At 43.1% G+C, this 19,603-nt stretch overlaps 1 protein-coding gene across 2 annotated transcripts in view; it reads right to left on the bottom strand.

The window, feature by feature from the left end:
- The window catches only part of CCDC149 (coiled-coil domain containing 149), a 60,535-nt gene that overhangs the window by 30,777 nt on the left and 10,155 nt on the right, over positions 1-19,603 (bottom strand). For both annotated transcript variants that reach the window (XM_054029448.1, XM_054029447.1), the window contains exons 3-4: positions 19,218-19,256; positions 4,710-4,817 (exon numbers count right to left, since the gene is read on the bottom strand). In XM_054029448.1, the coding sequence (XP_053885423.1) occupies positions 4,710-4,817; positions 19,218-19,256 (147 nt within the window). The remainder of the gene's footprint in view (positions 1-4,709; positions 4,818-19,217; positions 19,257-19,603) is intronic.

A 19,603-nucleotide genomic window follows, 5' to 3' on the forward strand; every position in this document is an offset into this window, starting at 1 on the left:
AGTACCCGGTAAACCTAGGGTAGTTTTCATGTGTCAGAGTTGATAAGAGATTGTAATCAACCATAAGAGTAAGTATTCTTAGAACTCAGTTACTTGCATGCTACAGTGTAACTGTAGCTGCATTTCTTTAGTTGCAGCAACACATCTTTCAAGAGACTTTTTGGAAATGTTTTACTGTTTGTGCCATTCGAGTTCTAGCTGAATAAATGGGAAAATTAGTCCAGTTAAAAAAAGGCAAATACAAGCAATTTGCTCTTGTCTAACTGATTATGTACTTAACATCTAGAATCCACAATTCCCATAACAAGTACAAAGGTCATCAGTTAAAATCCCATTGCTAACCCAATTAACCGTTGTATCTTACTACTGGTGAACATTAATGCAATTTGAGAAAAAAAAAATCAGGCCATCAACACACTTCTCTCAACAGAGCCATTGTGTGATATTTAAAGAGGTTTTTTTTTTAATTCTACAAAACTCTTGTCATTGAGGGACAGGCTTTATGAGTCATGCATGTTCAAGCACAGGCAGAATTGTTCATCCAGAAGCAGATTCACTGGCTGCAAAAGCAGCTGCTTGCTCATCCTTTGCCAGAAATAAAGTTGACGTCGACCGTTGCCCTCCTTCGCTTTGGAAAAAATGAAGAGAGAAAAGTGGCAGTATAAAAATGTAAGAAGAAATTATTGTAATTCGTTGTTTTTGTACACACCGTATTTTATCAGTACTGCAATGATGAGTTAATTCTGCTGCCAGCTCAGGAGAACAATCCCAGAATTTCTGCCACCAAAGCTAGGAGACAGTAAAATATGGCATACAGCAGTGGTTCTCAACCAGGGGTCCAAGGCCCCTTGGGGGGCTGCAAGCACATTTCCGGGGGGCCGCCAAGCAGGGCCAGCATTAGACTCACTGTGACCCAGGGTAGAAAGCCGAAACCCCACCACATGGGGTTGAAGCCTGCACCCTGAGCCCCACCAACTAGGGTGGAAGCCGAAGTCTGAACAGTGTAGTTTCGCGGGGGCCCCCAGGCAATTGCCCTGCTTGCTGCTCCTTAACGCCGGCCCAGGCTTTTATATGCAGAAAAACAGGTGTGGCACAGCTGGGCCGTGGTGTTTTTATAGCGTGTTGAGGGGGCCTCAGAAAGAAAAAGGTTCAGAACCCCTGGCATAGACTCCCAGCTTTCAGTCTCTTGGGGAGACCACAACTCCTGTTAGACAATTCAAAGACTGCAACCTGGCCCCAAAATAAACTCTGTGCATCACTTAGACGAGTGAAGACTAGCTGTGTTCTAAGATCTTGGATAAAGTTAATGCCTGGTGAAATTCCCCTTGTTTTTTGGTAATGGGTTGGTTACTACACCATTTTTGATGCATCCCTTGCTGCGTTGTTCAGTTTACTGAAGGACATGAGGGTCACCAAAATGAGTCTAGCCCATTATGTGAGAGTACAGGCATCACAAAGATGGTTATTCAATGGCAAATTGACCTGCAGGGAGAAGTCAGGGCAAAGGCTGCTCAAACTGCAGAAACTGGATTTACCGCTACCAAAGCCATAGCATTAAGAAAAATAATTTGACAGAATAGGTACAATTGTGGCATTAATTCCATTGATATCTGTGGTTAAAAGGACTACGAAACAATTAGTTTGCCACAAAACATTTTATTTATATTTATATTTTTATATATAAGAGAGAGAGTAAGAGTGTGTGTGTGGGAGGGTGGAGGGGGGGGGCTTGGCTCCCAATAATAAAGCTTGTGGGGGATGGGGGCAACTGGAGCTAGGTTTCAGATTGCTAAACAGAGCATATTACACACATTCATTCTCAGTGACTAAAACACACTGTTCTTTTCTACAGACAGGACCATATTTAACACATCCATGCATGGGTGCACGAGGAAGGGAAAGGACACAAGCACTTCCTGCATACAGGCCAGACACAATGACCTTGTGCTCTGAGCAGTAGAAATCGCCAGGGACTGTGCCATTACAGGAACTAGTAGTCTAGGAAAGTGGACCTGGGAGGGGGTGTAGTAGTAGTCCCAGCAACGCTGGTCAAGCAGAGGGCAAGGTATGCCTCACCTCTCTACTGTGGGCAAATGGCTGAGCTCCCCAGGGCTACAGGAGGCATTGTCTGCCTGAGGCATAAGGTCTGGCATTGTAAGATTCTGCATTGCCCCCAACATCAGGATAGGGCTTAAAGGAGAGCAGCAGAGAAAAACATGGAGCTGGGGGACGGGGAAGAGGGGTGTTGCTTTTACTACATATTATATTAGAAATTCAGTTCTGGCCTACTCTCTCCCCCCCCCCTCCCCCCAAAGAGTCTACAAACAAATGGAGAATGAACAGCATTATCACATCATAAATACCCAAAAAAGGAAATCAGAGCAATTGAACAGAAATAGTCAGATTGCTAGGCATTTGAGTTATAAGTTTAAACAAAAAAAAACTGCTGGGAGGAAAATTGTCTTTGTTCGAGTCAGAGCCTCAATTACTTTACACTAAAGACTATGAAAGCTCCTACTCCAGTTTGCTAGTCCTCCAAGGAGACCTTGCAGCAAAAGGGAAGCCAAGACTTCATGTTCCTCAAATTTATAACAATTAAGGTTTCTAAAAAGTAGATTTTTAAAAAATATATTTTAAAAAAAGCACTTCAGCATCCTCTAGTCCTCAGGAAGAAAACAAAGTGTTTACTCAACTTATTTTTCTGAGGAAGGATGGTCCAAGTGTTGAGGGCACTAGTTTAGGATGTAGAAGACTCGGGTTCAGTTCCCTGCTCTGCTGTGGACTTCCTGTGTGACCTTGGGTCTCTCTGTACCACACATCCCAGTCTGTGAAATGGAGATGCTTTCTCTACATCCCTGGAGTGTTATGAGGATAAGTATATCAAAGATTGTGACTAGCTTTGAGATCTACTGATAAAAAGCACTATACAAGAAATAATTATGAATAATGCCTATTTATCCTCCTCTACAGATCACCTTGAATGCCACAATGTAGCCTCAGTGGGGCAGCTAGATCATGAGCCATTTCTGGCAAGAACTCTGATTTTTGGTTTTCTGTGTCTTCATGTTATGAACAGAAGAAGTGGAATAAAGTGGAGAGAATTTGTTAATCTTTTTTTCTCCATGGCACGGTCTTTCAATAGCCATCTGATCCAATATATTTATTTTTGGCTGACATCTTACTGTTCCTTGACAGGACTCAGAATTTGCATTAGTACACACTTTTTCTGAGCAGCACCTTTGACAAAAATGGGAAAGGGGTGCAGGGGAACATTAAAAAAGAGGGGGGGAGAGGAGAACACAGATAAAAGGGAAGTCTGACAATACACTGTCACCATAATATCAGAGTAGCTTTATCTATAAACCAAAACCAGTGTAAGGTACGGCAGTAATATTATTATCCCCATTTTACAGAAGAGGAACTGAAGCACAGAGCAGCTAAGTGATTTGCCTGACGTCACAAAGGCAATTTATGTTGGAGGAAGAAATTGAGCCTGGGTTTCCCATGTCCTAGGCTTGTGCCCTAACCACTGGACCATCCTTCCTCTGCAAAGGAGAGAACTGGAGACAGGATACTCTTAAAAAATAAAAGTTAGTTTCCAACGATATACGGGGAGAAATCATGAAAGAAAACAGAACACAAAAGGAAGCAAAGAAAATGGAGACAAGGGATGGAGAACAAGAGCGAAAGGAAACGAAGCAAAAATATTTACATACGTTTATCAGAATAAGCTACAGTAGCTGGTATAAGCACCTTTATACCAATATAACTGCATCACTTCATCAGTTTCTGAACAGATACAGTTATAATGGTATAAAAACTGTGTTTAAGCCAGCACTTGGGCCCCAGTCCTGCAAGCTACTCGAGCGGTGCTCCGCTGAGCACAGAGATACTCCAGTATGGGATTGAGGCCTTTGTGTAATTTTTATTCTGCTTCCCATAAGCCTCACTAGTTTTTAGTCCTTATCTTTTTCTCCCCGCCACCTGTTTCAAGCCCAACCTTTCACTAGTTTGATTTGTGTGTATACTTTTGTACACAGCTCCAGCTCGAGAGGTATACACATTTAGCTTGAGCTTATATATTTCAATTAACAGACAACAGGAGTTTGAGTAATACTGAACAGCAGATTTTGAGCAATGTTCCATATACATTGCTAAACTTGGTAATAAAATTAATTGGTTATGTAAAGATAATTAGCAGGATGATTACTTAAAATTCAAAACAAAATATGTATTTCAAGACCACTTGGGTCTATGTTTTTTGGATAGAAAAATATACAAATAACGCCTTCTTGTTTAATCATATACTGAAATTCTACATTATTGCATTAGATGCTTAAAAATATCACATAACCAAGGAAAGATTAAATGCTTATCCAAATATATTTACAAATGGGAACAGCATATAAAACAGCAGAAGCTAGTGGTGATTAACCCAAAGCAGGATCCACAATAAATACTCAAAGAAAACAGAACAAATATAGCACGCACAAAAAATATCATATCCAAGGAACCTAGGTTACTAGTATCCTGTGTAGGCTGTTTTTGTTCCACTGTTCTGAGTATTTGTGTAACCTCAATATTCTAGAAACTTATGAATAAAAAAAGAGCAAAATATTGCTTCATTCAATTTTTCTGAGGAGCTTGTCTCTAGTCCAGTTTACACATTACATGTAGTCTTCTTATTAAAGAAAATGAGTTTCCAGTACCTTGTTGTCTCCTTGTACTTCTCCCAGTCTTTGTTGAAGTTGTTTAATTTCTTCTCCCAGGTGCTTATTTCGATCCCGAGAATCACTCAATAGTTGGGCAAGATTAGCCTAGGAAAGTTACAATGTTATTGTGATGTTGCACCCCATAATGCTTTATAGAAATAGGCTTATGAGTGTAAATATGACATAACTGGAATATGTTTTATGCTAGATATGCCATAAAACATATCTTTGCAAAGATTATGTTCTTCTGCATGTACTCATTTTATTTGTATGCATGTATCATTTTTATATCTGAAGTTATGAGCGTTGGCTCTATGCTTGTATTTAAAGCGTTTGCTGTAGAAAGCACTTAAGGCAGATTTGGTCAACATATTGTGAAGGGGTTATTCAAGTAATTGGGAGTACTTGGTTAAGAATGGACCTCTATAGATGCCAATCCATATCTGAGCTTTCCTGGGAATGTCCTGTAGAAAACTGAGTCATGCATGGACATATGACTTGCCCACGTGACTCCAAAACTCCATTTTGTAGCTGGATTCTACACAAGGGGAGAGAGGGGTCTCCACCCACAAGAGAAAATCTATTTAAGCCCCTGGAAATCCCTCCATTTTGTCTTCAGCTGGCTCAAGAGATAGCTTCTCCACCCCAAAGAGATGCCTGAAAGAAACTGGAACAACGGACAGTAACTACAGGGTGAGAGTGATTGCTGGACCCAGACAAGAAGGAGGCTAGTTTGCCAAAGAAGCTTATCGGAACATTTCTGAGGGTGAGATTTACCTGCATTTAGTTTCCTACTGTATTAGGCGTAGACTTGCATGTTTTATTTTATTTGGTAATTTACTTTGTTCTGTCTGTTATTACTTGGAACCACTTAAATCCTACTTTTTGTATTTAATAAAATAACTTTTTTACTTATTAATTAACCCAGAGTATGTATTAATACCTGGGGGAACAAACAGCTGTGCATCTCTCTCCATCAGTGTTCCAGAGGGCGAACAATTTATGAGTTCTTTATAAGCTTTATACAGGGTAAAATGGATTTATTTGGGGTTTGGACCCCATTGGGAGTTGGGTATCTGAGTGCTGAAGACAGTAGCACTTCTTAAACTGTTTTCAGTTAAGCCTGCAGTTTGTGAGGCATGTGGTTCAGACTTGGATCTGTGTTTGCAGCAGGCAAGCATGTCTGGCTCAAATAAGACAAGGCACTGAAGTCCCAAGCTGGTAGGGAAAACAGGCTCAGAGGTAATCTAGGCACATCAGGTGGCAGTCCCAAAGGGGCTTCTGTGATCCAACCTGCCGCAGTTATATTAGACAAAAGTGTGCTTTTGTGTGGGTGGTGGTTGAGAAGAAACCAGGGTTTTATTAACTACCTTTCAACAGTGTTTAGTTTTATCAATGTTGTTATCTAGTCCTAATGTTTCATTAGAAACAGCATCAGGAGTCTAGCATCCAAATTACTGTAAAATAATTAATAAACTATGTGTACATACAAAGCTCCAAAACGGTACATAACAATGAATAAAGCCAGGTGGGAATACCCACCCTATCTCGGATACCTCTGAGAATAAAAGAAGCTTGATAGACAAATCTGATAAGAGGTAGCTAAACTAACTGTTTTAAATATGGGTATAATTAGGCAAAAGGCATAACAGAGAACTTATGAAGTGGGAGGGGCGTGCCCTCTGCATTACGCAAATTAACTTCAGAAAATTTCCTCTCCCCTCACAAGTCCCTACCCCCATTCATAGCTACTCTGGAAACATCTTGTATGTCCAAGTGGTGAAATATTTAGAAGATGTTGAGCATGATCTAACATTATTTGTTATTGGACATGTTTACTGAAAAATATCAGATTAACTGAAAAATAATATTCTTCCACTAACGTCCTAAAGATGTACATTCCTGAAAAACAAAATGGTGTGTGTCTCAGAAGTTATCATTACTGACATCCTAAATATTTTGTAGAGTTAGCTGCTCTTTTCCCCCCTTCATTCTTGTCTGCCTCCCCCTTCTGCCCCACCATGCCCCAGTCCCTTGCTCCAGGGACGGACCACTGCTGTGCCCCAATTGCCCTGGCCCCTCACTACGGGAAATGACCCCTCCCTCCCTGGTCCCCTTGCTCTGGGGACAGACCCCTGCTGTGCCCCGATTGGCCCAGCCCTAACCCCTCGCTACAGGGACCGACCCCCGCCGTGCCCCAATTGCCACAGCCCCTCACTCCAGGGTCCAACCCACTCCCTGCCTTGCTGTGCCCTGACTGGGCAGGCTCCACATCAACTCCTTCCAGCCTGGCTCTGCAGGAGCCTCCCAGGAGAGGGGGGGAGTGGAGAGCAAGCAACAGTGGGGGCGGGGGGGAGTGAATGGGGAGTGGGGCCTTAGGAGAGGGGAGTGAGGATGTTCGGTATTCAGCAGTTGGAAGTTGGCAACCCTACTTATGGTTCAGAAGACCACTTGAGTGTGACCCAATGAAGCACTGTTTGAATCTGTGTGGAAAGAGCTTAGAAAGTAATGTCTAGAATTTGTGGCCTACCCACTGATTGGTATTTGCTCTGACCTCTACCCCTCTCCCTCACTGTCATTGTTTTTCAGGGTGTCCTCTTTCCTTCCTCCTCAGCACTCCTCATCCTTCCTTTCTCTTTCCCTTAATCCTCCCCTCAGCCCCTTAATACTTTTTTTTTTTTTAAACAAAAGCTCAACCCACTCAGACCATGGAACTAACACAATGTTTAACTATCAATCACTGCGACCACTCTGCATCCCTTTCCCACACCCTTTGTCTTCTCTATTTCAACAGATCTACTCACCTTAATAAAGTTACTTCGGTGTTTACACGATTAGGCTATTCGACTACAAGCAATTTGGAGAGGCACAGGTGCTTTTGAAAACTTTATCCTACGTGACTTTGGAACCTAAATCCAGTTTTCACTTAGGTACTTTTGAAATTTTACTCATAGTCTCATGCTATCTGGCCCAAGTTTGGCAAACCCGGTCCATATAGGCATAATGGTTTGCCTACATAGATCTGATTGCAAGATCAGGGCCTACATATATGTAGTATATGTAAAAGAAATATAACAAAAAAAAAAACCACCTCATTTGTGATTGTTGTTACCATAATCAAGTTTGCTAGATCAGGTGGCCTCTATCACTGCCAACTTCAAACTTTCAAAGAGAAACAAGAAGCCAAATACACTGGTCCTCTGTACTAGAGGGATCATTGGTGAGATCTACTATGGCAATTCATGTGGTTTTACTTTTGAGGTTAGAGGCTCAGAAGATCACAGTAAAGTTCCTTTCGTTTTTGGAAAAGATCAAATCATTTTTAATTAGGGCTGTAAAGCAATTTAAAAAATTAGTTGCGATTAATTGCACTGTTAAGCAATAATAGAACCATTTATTTAAATATTTTTGGATGTTTTCTACATTTTCAAATATATTGATTTCAATTACAACACCGAATACAAAGTGTACACTCCTCACTTTGTATTTATTTTTTATTACGAATATATGCACTGTAAAAACCAAAAGAAATAGTATTTTTCAATTCACCTAATACAAGTACAGTAGTGCAATCTCTTTATCATGAAAGTTGAACTTACAAATGTAGAATTATGTACAAAAAACTGCATTCAAAAATAAAACAATGTAAAACTTTAGAGCCTACAAGTCTACTCAGTCCTATTTCTTGTTCAGTCAATTGCTCAAACAAATTTGTTTACATTTTTGGGAGATAATATTGGCCACTTCTTATTTACAATGTCACCTGAAAATGAGAACAGGCATTCGCATGGCACTGTTGTAGCTGGTGTCACAAGATATTTACCTGCCAGATGTGCTAAAGATTCATATGTCCCTTCATGCTTCAACCACCATTCCAGAGGACGTGTCCATGCTGATGACGGGTTCTGCTCGATAACAATCCAAATCAGTACAAACCAACGCATGTTCATTTTCATCATCTGAGTCAGATGCCATCAGCAGAAGGCTGATTTTCCTTTTTGGTGGTTTGGGTTCTGAAGTTTCCTTCTGAAAGCATGCTCCACACCTCGTCCCTCTAAGATTTTGGAAGGCTCTTCAGATTCTTAAACCTTGGGTCGAATGCTGTAACTATCTTAAAGAAGGTACCAATGTGAGATTTTTAGACTTTTGTCAGATCTGCAGTGAAAGTGTTCTTGAAATGAACAACGTGCTGGGTCATCATCTGAGATTGCTAGAACATGAAATATATGGCAGAATGCAAGTAAAACAGAGCAAAGACATGCAATTCTCCCCCAAGGAGTTTAAATTTGTGACTAAACAACACATTATTTTATTAATGATCATCATCAACATGGAAGCATGTCCTCTGGAATGGTGGCCGAAGCATGAAGGGACATACCAATGTTTAGCATATCTGGCACATAAATACTTTGCAATGCCGGCTACAAAATTGCCATGCGAACACCTGTTCTCTCTTTCAGGTGACATTGTAGATAAGAAGGGGGCAGCATTATCTCCTGTAAACGTAAACAAACTTGTTTGTCTTAGTGATCGGCTGAACAAGAAGTAGGACTGAGTGGACTTATAGGCGCTAAAGTTTTACATGGTTTTATTTTTGAGTGCAGTTATGTAACAAAAAACCCTACATTTCTAAATTGCACTTTCGCGATAAAGAGATTATACTACAGTACTTGTATGAGGTGAATTCAAAAATACTATTTCTTTTATAAGGTTTACAGTGCAAATATTTATAATAAAAATATACAGTGAGTGTACACTTTGTATTCTGTGTTGCAATTGAAATCAATATATTTGAAAAAGTAGAAAAATGTCCGAAAATATTTAATAAATTTCAATTGGTATTCTATTATGTGTAATGAAAACTGATTAATCACAATTAATTTTTTTGAGTTTATTGCGCGAGTTAACTGATTAATCAACAGCTCTATTCTTAACTGTTGATATGGTTGAAAACTGAGAATGGCTCAGTTCTGTCTGTTTTAGAGATTACATATTTCCTAAACAACGTAACTATCCAACTTTACGGCAAGAATTAACTAGTTTCTGATTTTAGTTTTGAGACAGCAACCTTTCAGCAAACACAAAACTCTTTTTCAAGATCTGCTTCAGTAGAATGATTTTTTCTGTATGCTAACAAATGAATGACAGTCATCAATATACAGAATGGATCAAGTAGCTTCAAGATGCATTCTGTCAATCATAGAATATTAGGGTTGGAAGAGACCTCAGGAAGTCATCTAGTCCAATCCCCTGCTCAGAGTAGGGCCAACGGTTCAGAGATTACTGCCTAAGGGGCATTAAAAATATTTCAGGTTGTTTTCAGGACTTTTTCATCTGAACCAAAGCAGCTGAGGCTGAAGTTCTTTTAGAATCAACTGACTTGCAATGCTTTGATGCAATTTTTGTGAAAAGTAACTGAATTTCAATAAAGGCGAGATAAGTGAGAGATTGAGTTACTTAAGAGGAACGCTATTTGTACAAGTCTCTTAGAAATATTTCCATTTGTGAAATACATTTCTATTATGAACGTGAACACATCTGCATACGCCAATACCATATGTAATTTGAATCCCTTAGAAGAACTGAATGTCACTAATCAGTGTTGACAACTATGACACTGGAGTTGTACTAGCTTCAAGCCAAATCCAGCTCCACTGTCTATAACTGGTATATGATCACACCCATTTATTTCCTCCTAAAACATTTTTCTGGGATTGCAATCTCTGCTGCATTTTACTGCTTAGTCAGATGAATGACTTAAGACAATGTAACAAATCTTTATATTCACAACTGAGATTTTGGGAGAAATTTTAAACAAAGGATTTAGACGCCAAAATAAAAAACAGCCCTCTTTAACATGCTAAGAGCATCTCAATAAGCAAAGCACAGACTTGCCCCTTACTGCAAAGCTTCTATTTTACTTCTGTTAAACTGAAACAAATAAACCACACCACCGATGAGTAATTGCTGGAGAATTCATTCCCCCAGCTTAGAGGTTCTGCACTACACACATTTTGAATTGTCCCAGATTCCAAAGGTTTTGCCAAGACATCATCAAGGCTCTCAGTTAAACATGGAAGGGGAGAGAATTTTGGAGCCTCTGATGCTCTAGAATAGTGTTTCCTCAACCTGATGTTGCTTTTCTAAACTGCATCAAGGAGATCTCAGGGACTGGTGCCAGTCCACGACCCAGTTGTTTAGAAATTAGCAGTGTTTCTCGTTAAGTACTCAAAACTTTTTTGGAGCAGGAGGAGGAGCGTGTGTGACAAAGTTCCTCCTCTATCTTGGTGGGTCCTGCGCTTATTGGTGGATTTTCTTCCCTCAGAGATTCACCATGTGGGTTGGGGAACAGCTCAGAGACCTTCCCCTCTGGAAGAACCCACAGTCCAGGTCAATTGGGAGGTTTGGGGGGAACCCGGGCCCGCCCTCTACTCTGGGTTCCAGCCCAGGGCCCTGTGGACTGCAGCTGTATCAGCTGCATGACAGCTACAACTCCCTGGGCTACTTCCCCATGGCCTCCTCCAAACACCTTCCTTATTCTCACCACAGGACCTTCCTCCTGGTGTCTGATAACACTTGTGCTCCTCAGTCCTCCAGCAGCACACCCTCTCACTCTCAGCTCCTTGCGCCTCTTGCTCCCAGCTTTTCTCACACACACCACAAACTGAAGTGAGCTTAGGGTGACCAGATCACCCAAGACAAATATCGGGACGCGGGGGGGGGGGGGGGGAGGGTGGCGGGGGGCGGGGCCAAAAAAAAAAAACCTTCCTCCACAAGCGCTGGAGGGAGGCCCGGGAGACTCAGGGGAAGCGCGGGGCCGGGGTGAGTAACAGTCCGGCCTGGTCCCGAGCAGGCAGGACTCAGTTGGGTGGTAGGGCGAGGAGGGGGGGTTCTCACCCCCGGCCAGCGGGACTCGGGAGCAGCCGCTGCTGCAGCTCCCACTGCCGTGGGGGCAGGAAGCGGCCATGGCGCTCCGCGGCTGCAGCTCTGGCGCCCCCGAACTCCCCGAGCCGGGGCCTGCTGCGGGGACCCAGCAGCGCGCACGCTGGGCCCAGCCCCTGGCCAGTCGTGTCTGGGCTGCTGCCCAGCTGGTGCTATCCCGCGGCGGCCCCGGAGTGGGGGCAGCAGGCCTCAGCGCCCCCGTCCCGCAGGGGAACGAACGGGGCTGGGCGGCCGATGCCTCCACCCCGGGGCCGCCACGGGATAGCACCAGCTGGGCAGCAGCCCAGACGCGACTGGCCAGGGGCTGGGCCCAGCGTACGCGCTGCTGGGTCCCCGCAGCAGGCCCCGGCTCGGGGGGTTCAGAGGCGCCGCAGCCGCGGAGCGCCATGGCCGCTTCCTCCCCCGCGGCAGTGGGAGCTGCAGCAGCGGCTGCTCCCGAGTCCCGCTGCCTGGGGGGACAACAGTTGCCGCCTGGCCCCGCGGGTCGCCCCCCTCCTCTCCCAACCACCCAACTGAGTCCTGCCTGCTCGGGACCAGGCCGGACTGTTACTCACCCCGACCCCGCGCTTCCCCTGAGTCTCCCGGGCCTCCCTCCAGCGCTTGCGGAGGGAGGGGGAAGGGTGAGCCCAGGGAAGAGGCGGGGATTCGGGGAGGGAGCCAATCGGGGGAGGAGGGGGCGGAGTCAGGGAGGAGGGGGGGGTGCGAGCACTTCCGGGCTCTAGGCTCCGGGGCATTTCCTTGTTTGTACAGTGTCCCGACCGCATGTCGGTCGGGACGCGGGACAAACAAGGAAATATCGGGACAGTCCCGATAAAATCGGGACGTCTGGTCACCCTAAGTGAGCTCCTTTTAAAACCCAGGTGCCCTGATTAGCCTGCCTTAATTGATTCTAGAAGCTTCTTAATTGGCTCCAGGTGTCCTAATTAGCCTGCCTGCCTTAACTGGTTCTAGCAGGTTCCTGATTACTCTAGTGCAGCCCCTGCTCTGGTCACTCAGGGAACAGAAAACTATTCATCCAGTGACCAGTATATTTGCTCTCTACCAGACTCCTGTACCCCACTGGTCTGGGTCTGTCACAGTGGATAAGGGCTTTATTTTAAGTTAAAATAACCAACTGAAGTCACTGCCAAAAGAATCATCAACTAATATGATACTGGCCAGTGAATGGCTGCCAGGGAACAACGATTTTCATTCATTAAATTTGTTACTGAACTGAACAGTATTTGAACCAGTAACCAAGAGATAAGGGGGGGAAATCCTTATTCAAATACATTCTGGAACCATCCACTGTCCTTGTATAAGATTCCTTTATCAGTTTCTCAAGTCTAGCCACACGAATAAGTGTTATGCTCCTTCACACTACTGTATAAAAATGGATAGGAACACCCCTTTAATAACACCTCAATTCTCTGGCACATAAATCTTACATGGCACTCAAAAAATCCTCCTATCTTTAGATACTGCCGGAAAAAAGAGAGTGTTTTGTTTTTTTAAAGAGATGGTGGGGGATGGAAGATAAATATCTGGAAAAAATATACCTTTAAATATTTAGATACAAATGTGTAAAAGTAGTTCATCTTTATGTTAATATTTTACAATATTCCCATTTCTCACTCCCCTACCTTCAACAAGGGAGGACAGGATAAAAGTCTGTTGAAACATCAGGTACACTATAGGGCTATGACTAATAGCAAGTTTAATTGCAATTTGTCCTCCTATGCTTTCATATGATGTTGATGGGTAGTTAACACAGAAACTTGCTTTGCTTAGCAAGGACCCTTGTTCACTGCAAGCTACAAAATTTGATGACCTCTGTTAGCACTACAATCTTATTAGAAACTAAACTTAAACCTTTCATCATCAGTCTTCTCCCAAAATGGTTTTGAAGCTATGGTGACCTGGATGTAGCAAACAAAATGCATCGTCTACACATCACACATTTCCTTGGACAGAAAAAAAAAAAAAAAACCACACTCCCCAATGATGACCTAATAAAATAAATAAATACAGAACCCCTGGAAGAGGATCCAGGCTTTTCGAGATCAGTCACAGGGATGCTAGCACAGAAATACATTATCCAGGTAGGGTGACCAGACATTAAGTGTGAAAAATCGGGATTGGGGATGGGGGCGTAATAGGAGCCTATATAAGAAAAAGACCCAAAAATCGGGACCGTCCCTATAAAATCGGGACATCTGGTCACCCTACACCCAGGGCCTGACAATGTTTTGCTAAGACTTGCTCACTTTTACTCACCTCTAATAACTTTCAAGACTGAAATTTAGAAATATGGGATGTGTTTTTGTAAATACAGGGCTGATTAAAAAATATGAAGCATGGATTTTTTTCCCCCCATGCACAGCTCTTTATAGAAATAAATATACCATCAAAGAGCTATATTTAGGTTTATCAATTTAGAAACTACAGATATAGAACCATTGTGGGTTTTTTTGTGTCAACCAAGAAATCCTTTGCATATCAGCTCTGGTCCTCTGTAGCAGAGCACCTATTAACAGTTACCCAGATCTGTCCCAGTTTGGAAGGGCTGCAGAACAAGAATACAGATAGGTAAAGGAGGCTACAATTTCTAAGATGTCACTTGTTCCCAGTGCTCACTTCCACTCCTTCACCAATAACAGAGGACCTTGAGATTGCTAGTAGCTTTCATATCCAAGTTTCTAGAAGCACTGCTCAGTGGGAGTGTTCATTAAGGGCATTTTTGTACCCACACCCCAGACACATGCTGCTAGCGCAGGGATCAGCAACCTTTGGCACGTGGCCCACCAGGGTAAGCACCCTGGCAGGCCGGGCTGGTTTGTTTACCTGCTGCCTCCGCAGGTTCGGACGATCGGGGCTCCCAGTGGCTGTGGTTTGCCATCCCAGGCCAATGGGGGCTGCGGGAAGTGGCACGGGCTGAGGGATGTGCTGGCTGCTCCTTCCCGCCGCCCCCATTGGTCTGGAGCGGTGAACTGCAGCCAGTGGGAGCCGTGATCGGCCAAATCTGCGGAAGCGGATGGTAAACAAACCAGCCCGCCAGGGGCTTTCCGTGGCAGGCCACGTGCCAAAGGTTGCCGATCCCTGTGTTACTGGGTCAAATATTTGTCAGATCTAGCTAAACAGGATTATTTTCTGCTTAAATAAAGGCCTCCATATTGCCCGACAAGAAAATCCTCTCATGTGATTGTTTTATGGGAGTCATTTCAGTTGCTTTCAGAATTCGAGATGAACAACTTTGCCTCAAGCAGAAGGTAAAACAGAAAAACAAGATCTTTGTAGCCTTTTGAGAGTGTTATGATTAATGAACATTGGGGTGTTTTCCAAGGATATTAAAGTTTATCCATGGGCAAGGGTTCTCTATTCCAGCGAAGTAAGAAACAGAGAAAGGAGAGGAGCACAGGGAGTGTGAGGGGTTGGGCCTGAAGAGATCCTAACATTTTGAAACCGGGTACCATGGTTTTTAGATTCAACTTCTCAGTGCACCTTTTCTTTTTAAACTACATTATGAGAAAAACAAAAACACTGCCATCCTACAGAACAAGATTTGCAACATTGCTAAAAATCCTAGTTTTCGACCTACACGTTCACAACACACAGAATGCCCTGTTTCTACAAGACTAAAGATATGCAGAAACTAGGGTCCTTCCACTCTGCAGGCAGGATTCTTCTGAGCAGGTGCAGTTTGAAATATACAAGAATACTATTCTCTGAAGCATTACAAGGACAAACAATCTTGCAGTTTTCCATCTGCCCCTTCACAGTAAGGGAGTCACTCACCCACAAACCAGAACAAAGCTGGTAGGTCTCATTTTATTACTAGTACTTGGCACATGAGTAGTGCTTTTCATCTTCAGACCCCCTCAACAAAAGGGAAATCACATTAATCAATCTTCACAACATCCATGTGGTAGATAAGGGATGATTGCTTACCTCCAAACGCTGCTTTTCTGAAGATGTTATCTTTCAGGATTCTCACTCATGGCTCTTAGCGCTTTAGCGAAAGGCCAGCAGTACTTCCTGCACAAATCTGATGACAAGGGGTTGTAGACACACTGCTCAGCTTTTTGACTAATTCTTGATAGTCAGAAACAGCCACCAAGAGTAACTGAATGCAGTTAGCCTTTAAACTGGATTCTGACAGGTGAAGGGGACAGGCAAGCAGTTTAGAAACAGAATCACAGATTAGGGTTGGAAGAGACCTCGGGAGGACATCTAGTCCAACCCCCTGGTCAAAGCAGGACCAACCCCAACTAAATCATCCCAGCCAGGGCTTTGTCAAGCCAGGCCTTAAAAACCTCTAAGAATGGAGATTCTACCGTTTCCCTAGGTAACCTATTCTAGTGCTTCAGCACCCTCCTAGTGAAATAGGTTTTTTTAATATCCAACATAGACCTCAGCCAATGCAACTTGAGACCACTGCTTCTTGTTCTGTCATCTGCCACCACTGAGAATAGCCTAGTTCCATCCTCTTTGGAACCCCCCTTCAGGTAGTTGAAGGCTGCTATCAAATCCCCCCTCACTCTTCTCTTCTGCAGACTAAATAAGCCCAGTTCCCTCAGCCTCTCCTCATAAATCATGTGCCCCAGTCCCCTAATCATTTTCGTTGCCCTCCGTTGGACTCTCTCCAATTTGTCCACATCCTTTCTGTAGTGGGGGTGGGGGGGCCAAAACTGGATGCAATACTCCAGATGTGGCCTCACCAGTGCCGAATAGAGGGGAATAATCACTTCCCTTGATCTGCTGGCAATGTTCCTACTAATGCAGCCCAATATGCCGTTAGCCTTCTTGGCAACAAGGGCACACTGTTGACTCATATCCAGCTTCTCGTCCACTGTAATCCCCAGGTCCTTTTCTGCAGAACTGCCACTTAGCCAGTCAGTCCCCAGCCTATAGCGGTGCACGAGACTCTTCCATCCTAAAGTCTCTGCAGTTGTCCTTGTTGAACCTCATCAGATTTCTTTTGGCCCAATCCTCCAATTTGTCTAGGTCACTCTGAACCCTATCCCTATGCTCCAGCATATCTACTTCTCCCTCCAGCTTAGTGTCATCCACGAACTTATTGAGGGTGCAATCTATCCCATCATCCAGATCATTAATGAACATGTTGAACAAAACCAGCCCCAGGACTGACCACTGGGGTACTCTGCTTGATACTGGCTGCCAACTAGACATCGAACCATTGATCACTACATGTTGAGCCCGATGATCTAGCCAGCTTTCTATCCACCTTATAGTCCATTCATCCAATCCATACTTCTTTAACTTGCTGGCAAGAATACTGTGGGAGACCGTATCAAAAGCTTTGCTAAGGTCAAGGTATATCACATCCACCACTTTCCCCATATCCACAGAGCCAGTTATCTCATCATAGAAGGCAATCAGGTTGGTCAGGCATGACTTGTCCTTAGTGAATCCATGTTGACTGTTCCTAATCACCTTCCTCTCCTCCAAGTGTTTCATTAATCAGAGTCCCTTAGCCCCAAAAGAGGGCATCTCTTGTCCCCTGCACTGATCACTGATGTTTGGGGGGGGGGGGGGGGGGGTGAGCTCCAAGTTGTGAATCTCGGTTTCTGCTATATTGTAGTGTCCAGCCCAGTGGTCTCCATGCTTGTCAGGGCTTCCTCTGCTGGGTTTCACTTACTCCTCCAGCCTGGCTATGGGAGTGCCTTAGCCTGCTCTGTGGGCCAATATCCCAGCTCTGGGTTAAGGCTGTGTTTAGACCTACTCCCTGCAGCAACAGCAGGTGCTTGCCGCCCAAACCCAGTCTTATCCCAGCAACACCCCTCTGCCACCCAAGTAGCCTATAGTCAACCAATCCCATCCCCAGTGAGGCAGAGCTAAACTCCATTTGTGGAGTGGCACTTTCCTTCTCCAATGGGAAGCAGCCTGGCAATGGGAAGGCAGGAGTGGGATTCTGACCCAGTCCTCTGGCCAACCAGATCTGAGACAGAGGAGCCAGCTCCCCTCTCTGCCCTCTAATCTAAAGTTAAAGGAGGTAAACATGGAGGGGTGTCCCTGCCACATGCTGACATGCATACGTGGAATGGCAGCTCCACAGGTGTCACTAACACAATAGAGCCAGTAAACTCAAAATAGAAGTTGACATGTGGTTTTAATTCACTCCCGTGCACATAGGCAGTATTTACAGTACATTTAAATCTTTAGCCCTTAAAATGTACTTACTTCTAAGCGCTGTTTTCTAACCTTCCTGCATATATTATTTTCAGCATTCTTCTTACTTCTCTGTAGACCATTTTGAAGGGAAGTATTGTGCAGTGTTGCCAAAACTTATGAGTTCATCACAAGTCTCACCATATTTGGTGTTTTTTCCTAAAATGGCAGCTCCTGGAGTCAAGTGGTTCTATGAACATCTCAGTTACCATTTTAAAATTTAGATTTTTAAAAGGAAGTTTTAAGCTCTGTAGGTTGCAGAAAAAAATGTGACCTGAGTGAAGTTTAGAGACTCAAAACAAAAAGGAACCCATAATTTGTTATTTTTAAAAGTCAAGATTTCTAAGCCAATCTCATGATTTTTTTAGGCCTGAGTTGATTTTTGAACATTTGGGGATATGGATTGGGATTTCACCTCTCTGGAGTTTAAAAGGGATATGAATTTAGGTTATTTAAATGGTAAATTACGGTAGATATTTAGAAGGAAAAGCTGTTAATATGAATGTTAGGCACCAGGAGGGACTGATGACTGACTAAAATGGGGATTCTCAAACTCTCAATAGTGTGGGCTACACCTTAGAGAGACTGTTTCATGGACACTTTTCATTTGGGCTCACCCAGACCACCTTTCCTCCTATCTGTGCTCACGTAACATCCCAGGGGCGCAAAAAAAAAAAAAAAAAAAAAAAAAGCACTTACATTCAAAGACAACAACAGGAAAATATTCATGTATTTTCGCCTGTCTTTAGTGCACTAGATGTTTTGCCCTTTTTGAGAAGTTACAATGGTTATTTTTGTTCTTCATTTCAACACACCCTCCCATTTCTTGTATTTCTCAGTAGAAACCAAGATCCATCCTCGTGCAACTGACAACTCTCTACAGAGCAACAAGTACTCTGTTGAACACGGTATCTGAACCTCTGGCCTAAAATAAATATAAGCAATTAATACAGCTCCCCACTGAAACCCTCCCAAAACCAGGAGGGCATGCAATTGGAAAGAGCACCTAAACACAGTGTAAGTAACTGGTATACACTCAACACATTCCTAAGCCCCCTTTGACACCATGATGCCCCCATTGTTCACCTGTTTTAGGACCCAACTACAAGAAACAAATGAAGAAGGCAATCTCAACTCATTATCCTTGTTGATTTCAGTTTAGGTAAAATGATAGGCATAACCATTTGCTCTGTTTATTAATGATAGCTCAGATATTTCAAGAGTTAACATGTTTAAAAGAAAGCACGAGTCACTGAAGACTTCATGGTCTTCCAATGTGAACTGGAATGTCCACTTGAGTATCAGATTTTGTTTTATTGACATCAATATAATTAAAAGTTTGAATTTTCACAAAATAGTTTATATATGATGCCAACTAAAACAGAAAAAGCCTACCTGTTTCCTTTTTTCAGGAGGAAGAGAGGGATCCCCATCCTACAAATAAAGAGATGCATTTTATCAGCAACTTATTTCGGAAATCGGTAACCATATAATCTTTGTGGCTCTGAGACTTTAACACACCAGAATGTATCTGAACCAATAGTTTTCAAAAATTAGGTTTCAAAAAGTTGCAGTTCGATTAAAGACACTTCCAAGAATCTTCTGAAGTTAACATGAACTGGAAAGTTAAGATTTATTTACTGCATTGTTCTCCACGGCATAACACTGCAGTCAGTTTTTAAATGGTAGCGTGACTTTTAGACTAATCTCCTTGGGATTGGAACAGTCTTTGTTTGTGCTTTATATACAGTCTTGGCAGAATTTAATGTTTTTTTAATCAG

Source organism: Malaclemys terrapin, chromosome 5 (assembly GCF_027887155.1).
Source record: "Malaclemys terrapin pileata isolate rMalTer1 chromosome 5, rMalTer1.hap1, whole genome shotgun sequence".
Classification (NCBI taxonomy): Eukaryota; Metazoa; Chordata; order Testudines; family Emydidae; genus Malaclemys; species Malaclemys terrapin.